Source organism: Austrofundulus limnaeus, unplaced genomic scaffold (genome assembly GCF_001266775.1).
Source record: "Austrofundulus limnaeus strain Quisiro unplaced genomic scaffold, Austrofundulus_limnaeus-1.0 Scaffold61, whole genome shotgun sequence".
NCBI lineage: Eukaryota > Metazoa > Chordata > Actinopteri > Cyprinodontiformes > Rivulidae > Austrofundulus > Austrofundulus limnaeus.
In genome coordinates, this window is record NW_013952463.1 from 52,626 (window position 1) to 58,876 (window position 6,251).

Below are 6,251 nucleotides of genomic sequence, written 5' to 3' on the forward strand. Positions count from 1 at the left end.
GTGTGTGTGTGTGTGTGTGTGTGTGTGTGTGTGTGTGTGTGTGTGTGTGTGTTTATATTACCACCATGAACCATTTTCTGTAGCTGAGCTTTCAGAACACCATGCTTTAGGGAAAGTCGCCACAATGTAAATTTTGTGTGGGTGGCTCGCATTCTTAACCACAACGTGTGTGTTAGTGTGAGAATGTTAGCAAGAATGGCAACACAGAGAGTTAAGGGCAAATAAGGAAAGGTTTTGTAGAGTTCATCGATGCATGTTAAATGTGGTTATAATTATTTGTGTGCATGCATGGCAGTGGATATGTCGAAATCTACACAGAACATTGGTTTGGAGAATGGCTCCATCAATGGACATCAGGAGAATCAGAGGGTTAATGAGAGAGGGCTAGACAAAATATGATTTTTTTTGTGTCATATATGCGGTCAGARTAAATCTCCTTACTCAGGGGTTTTTGTGTGCAAGGGGGCTTTAACGTCCCCACTCTCCTTGATGAGACATCTTTCTTGTTTGTTCAAACCATTCATTACATGGTGGCTGCTGGACGAACCGTGCCGCTGGCCGGCGTATTTATCACCGGRCTAGAGCGCACTCTGGCTGACAGAAGGCGATTGATGACCGGGTCTGGACCTAAGAGGCTGAGGAAGCCTTAATACAATGTAAATGACCCACTCCTCATTTCCAATCTATGCTGCTCCTATCTGTACGACACCATCCTTCCCTTAGAGTCTGGATGTTTGTGTGTGCAGGGCTCTGTAGCATGTGTTTGTTGAAGACAAAGTAGGAGGAACTGTTTGCTTTGGTATATTTGCAAGTGTGTTTAGATGGTGACCAAGGTCATGTAAAAACACAAAGGAAAAAGGAGGGGAAAATGGTTGCACTCTTATTACATGTCGCTGTCAAGAGGATGTGCAGAAATACTGTATAATCACCTGCTGCTAAAAGTAAAGTTGGAGTGATAATGTTTTTGCCTGTGTTTGTTTTTCTGTACTGTTAGCAAAATTTCTCGCCAACCACTAAATATATTTTAAAGAAATAAACCCTCAGGTTGAATCCACATATTGKTCATTCTTTGTTTTTTCCATTTTAAAATAAAATGAGAAAAAATGAATAATTGGGTGGTTCTTTATAGGTTTTTTGTTTAACAACTAAATAAGAAAAATGACTATTGCGAAACTAAAAAAACAATTTTTAATTAATTTTTATTTTTTTGGTTTTTAATGGTTAAAGTAAAGACAAGCTTTATATTTTGTTAGTGCACGATTTCTGGCGGAAGTGGAAATCATGGCCTGAATTCCTGGCACATTRAGTTTTCACTTAGCACTTTAGAAATGGCCAAAAATCACGGATATGGATGTCTTATTTTGAGGGAGTCGACACACTTCATTGAGAGCTGATGATATTGCCGTGAACAAATTTGTTTTTATATTYCAAGTTACGCAGAGGGTTCAAGTGCAGCAAATTCCAATATATCTTTAGAAATGGTTTTTGTTTTTAAGCAGTTTTCCAGCCGCTATAAAGTCTTATTTTTTGACAACTTCCCTCATTTTTAGTATTGCTACATGTTAAAACAAGAATCATATAGTATGGATTAATATTTTGGATTTAGATAGTGAAAGCAAAAATCAAACACTGGATTTTAAATTAGTTGGATTTGACATTTTTACATTTCAGTTTTGAAAAGCATACATAAATAAATAAAAACAACACATTTATTTTATTTTTGCGATTTAATTTTGAAACAGAAAAACCAATGAATGAACCACAGACATGGCGTTGGCACCTATATTTCATTAACTTTTGGATTCAAYCCAATTTAAAATGCCTGTCACAGCCAGCTGACCAATCACAAAGCTATATAGCTCAGCCAGTTTTGCAGATACTGAGCCAAAGCTTTCTAGAGAAGTTGAGCATCTTCCTCAACACATATTTTAAACACAACACATTACTTAGCATCCTCTTTTAAAACATTGGCATGGATTGTTGGAGTCAACCATGTTTGTCTGTTAGCAACAAAACCAATAAACGACTGAACAAATTTTAATGAAACTTCCAGGAAGCAATCATTTGTTGTACACCTGCAACTGATTAACTTTTGGAGTCAGCCCCATTCAAGATGGCCACCAMAGCTAATTGACCATAGCAAAGATGGCTACACCTCAGTGATTTTTACAGAAATCGAGCTAAGATTTGGCATGTTAGGAGCAGACTGTCATTCATAAATAACACCGGATCATGCAAGATCACAGAAGATATAATCATGTTATTTTAACAGCTTTTCGTTTTTAACTCTAAGAGGATTTCAGTTTAAAACAGGCATGAAAGGCAGCAGGCAATACGCATTCCTTCAAGAAATCCTAGGCTTTTAATTTATATAAGATTTTGTGAACTGTGCCATCTCTTGAGCACCTTAACACACTTTTCATTCATGCATGCACACACACACACCCTTAGTAACTCAGTCTGTGTTAGCCAAGGAAATGTCAGCACCTGGCAATCAGAAAATGTATTTTCTATGCAACCATTATCATTGTTCCTTTGTTAATGATTTTAGCATATTAAAGGGGTCTGTGTACACAAGTACGAATCAGATTAATCCTCCTTTGCAGCGGGGCCTCATTATATGTCCAATCTTAGCCTTGTTTGTTATTAATTGTGCACATTCCTAGAACCATGCTTTAATCTGTCCTTTAATTAAAACATTGAAACAGCCATGGCTACCTGGAAGAAGAAATCCTCCTGTCTGCTGATATAAATTCTCACTTACATCAATTATTTCGGCAGTAAATGAGAAAATGCTTCTTGAGCAATTGTTATCATTTCATGTTCAAATTGGATTCAATTAACACAAGCCAGTCGAGCATCACCAGCTCGGATTTTGCTCTCTTGATGAGTGTGAGGAAATGATAAAGCAGAAGTTTTGACGGTTGGAGGGAGGATTCTTGCGGGGGGAGGGGGGGGGGTGGGTGTCTGTCAATGGAGCTTGAAAACATCTGAAAATAGAAAAGGATTCATGCCACCTTTAAAAAAAAGAATTTTCGCTGAGATTTTATTTGTAAGTGTCATGCCGCTGAATGCGTTTTATGCCTCCGTGTGTATTTCTGTTTGCGCATGCTTTTGTGCGTGCGTACGTCCGCGTGCACGTCTGCTCTCTGTTTAGAGCGCCTGAATGAAACACATAGTGTCTCATTTGTTTCGTTTGCGTGCGCCCCGGCTCCTAATCTGGCCCTTAAAGACATCTGTCACCAGCGATCACTGTTGTTTTGTCATGCTTCGTAGCAGGCCCAGAGGGAGCGAGGCAGCCCAAGGTCTGCCATTTATATCAACCAATGTTTTTTAGATTGGACCTGACACAAATAGTCTCATTGCAGCCGCTTGAAAATGGAGAATTCCATTTTCAGGTAAAAAATCTTGGCAAAGCTGGAGAGGGGATTTCACAGTATTCTCTTTTGGCATTAGCCTGTATTCAGCTGYTCTCTATGAAAGAGCCACCACCAGGATACATGTCAGACATTCAAGGATGGATAAATGTATTCACTGCAAATCTGCACCCACTCATTTTGTTCCAAAGCATTTTAAAAGGATATATGTACCAGGCCTCCTGGAAAGTCTTGTCAACATGTGTTCATGAGTGTTTGTTGGTTTGTTTTCCTTGGCCGATTGCATATGATCGAAATGTATGCCGTTTTGTGGTAGGCAGGCTAAGAATCAGGTATGGGGTTATCGCGGTCGACAGTTTTTGACAAACTTGTTTGGCCAGTTCTGACAGGTTCAGCACAAAAGTTCATGCGTGACTGTGTGCGCGTGTGAGAGGGCGAACACTCGCACACAGGGAACATCTACACTGTGCAAGGAAGCAGCAGGGTTGGGTAGAGGTCACAAGGAGGTGCAGCCTTGAGTTACACAACGCAACAAACACAAACAAATGTATTGAACAATTAAAGGCCCAGCACTGTCTTTCATGTCAATGTTTAAATAGGATCATCTTATGCAGAGAAATGCCAGAGTTGTAGACATTTTGGTCAAACATTGAAAATAATGTGCAAACTCAAAAAAATCGCAAGATGTCACTCAGCGAATTACTTTTAGCTACTAATTTTTATCTCAGTAGCTCAAAGCTTGACTAAATTATAGCCATATTTGTGTTGGGTAATGTTGTTGAGGTGTGCAAAATTTTTGGCCACAATATTTGTGTTAAAAATTGACAGATTTATAGACATTTTGTATTTTTAAAGTCAGTTGGCTAGCACAGCCATCTTGAACTGGGTTAAAAGTTAATTAAATTGTCAGTAGATATCCAGGTTTCATCAAATCTGTTTGAAGATTCACGGCATATTTTGCTAACAGACAGACTCACAAACATCCATGTGTCTCAGTTCAGGGGCTGAAGCCCACGTAGGGGGCACATTTGCTGGTCGCTTACATCACTGTTGCCTCGCCATAGGCTGTCGCAATTCGTAGGCGACTACTCATGTGGCTGAYAAAACCCCCAAAACGCAGGCTGCGTCTGAGTATCCTACGCGGCCAATGATATCCCAGGATTCATTGCGCCRTCAGCAAACTAAACAGGAAAAACAAAAACGGCAGAGTTTRCAACATAGCTGATGAAATTTTTGTTGCAATGTGATGTTAAATAAAATACATTTACAATACTGGATCTAAACCCAAATTAGCAATTTTTAAAATTTATTCAAGTGTAATGTTTTTAAATAATCCTGACTTTTGTTAAGTTATATCTCCAGTGAAAAGATATGCGCATACATGTTCCAACTCAAGGCATGTGATATAAAATGTAACACAATGGTAACGGGGCAGTGCGTGGTCACGCAAACATACATCGTCCAAAGACTACAGCTCATAGTGTGGCCTACCTGGGCTGTGGTCTGTGTGGGCTGTAACCCCTGAATGGGGACACAGCTACAGATATGAGCAAAACCATTATTGACAGCCTTTTTTTTAACAAATGCAACAGTTTGTATTTATATTCTCTCTTTATGAGTGCTAGTGTATTTTTTTTTTTTGTCATTTCATCTGAGATGCTCATGTGTGGTTTCATCTTTCCCTCTGTTTGCCCTTGCAGCACCCCTACCCCTCTGAAGAGCAGAAGAAGCAGCTAGCCCAAGACACAGGCCTCACCATCTTACAAGTAAACAACTGGTGAGTCAAGATTTCYGCTCGCCCTATCTCCACCACCAGCACCGCTCTGCCTTTTATTTTCGAAAGCCTCAGCCGCCCCTCYATCCACCAGCCATGACGGCTAATGCTCCGAAAGTGTGAAAACCGTTTATGTGCATCATATAGACACACAGAGGTGCACACATAGACATACACATAGAAAACCTTTGTGACGTTATTATTTTTAAGCTACCGGGATGTTCCTGTKTTATCAGTACAGTGTTAGCAGCTAAGTCTGTGATCTTTGTGGTCTGATGCATACGTACTCAATGGGATATATTTAAGGTAGCAGACAGAGATCATAAGCTAACCATACAGCCCCCACACCCTRCCCAGCTCCTTCATCCAGAACCGTACCTAGCACTGCCACTGGTGCCCCCACAACAGGGAAAAAAAAACCTGCCTTCCACCCCCTCCCCATTTTACAGCAGCTATAGGGTGGATTAAGGTTTTGGTGGCCTGGCCAGCAGGGCCTTTGTAGATGGCTTAGCACATAACTGGGGGTGGTGGATTAAATAAAATGATCACAGAAGCAAAGAAATGATACAGGAATTACTTATCAAAATACTAGCCCAGGTTTTATCTGGRGCTTAATTTTGTTCAGTACATTCTCAGGGTGATGTTCAGATTAATTGAACTGACAGCTTCCTTTCAAAATTCCGGGAAGGTATTTGCACGGATTTCAGGTCTTACACAAACTTAATTATATGGAACCCCATTTTATCATTCTAATTCCATGTAGCGGGGGTTCTATTTACAAATGACAAGTCTGTGCCTTTTATTCACAGCTTTCCTTAATATATTTATCAAAGTGGGTTCATTTACAAAGTGCTCTATCTGTCGAATACAGGCAGGCCGACATTAACGAAGCTTTTAGGTTTATCAGGCTCGCAGCCTGACAAGCCACCCGAGGGTCAATTGATTTTTTTGGTCTGTGATTCATTTTTTTCTCTCGTTTTTCCCCGCTCACAATGAGAAACATGCCTGGAGAATTAGCTAGGTTTGTCTGCCTTATCTATCAGCCCCCCTCCCTCAACCAACACCCCACCAACACTCTCTCTCTCTCTCTCTCTCTCTCT

The 6,251-nt window shown here is 40.2% G+C and overlaps 1 protein-coding gene across 3 annotated transcripts in view; it reads left to right on the top strand.

Moving 5' to 3' along the window:
- meis2a (Meis homeobox 2a) overlaps positions 1-6,251 on the top strand; it is a 78,112-nt gene that overhangs the window by 48,974 nt on the left and 22,887 nt on the right. For all 3 annotated transcript variants that reach the window (XM_014009716.1, XM_014009718.1, XM_014009717.1), the window contains exon 9: positions 5,078-5,154. In XM_014009716.1, the coding sequence (XP_013865170.1) occupies positions 5,078-5,154 (77 nt within the window). The remainder of the gene's footprint in view (positions 1-5,077; positions 5,155-6,251) is intronic.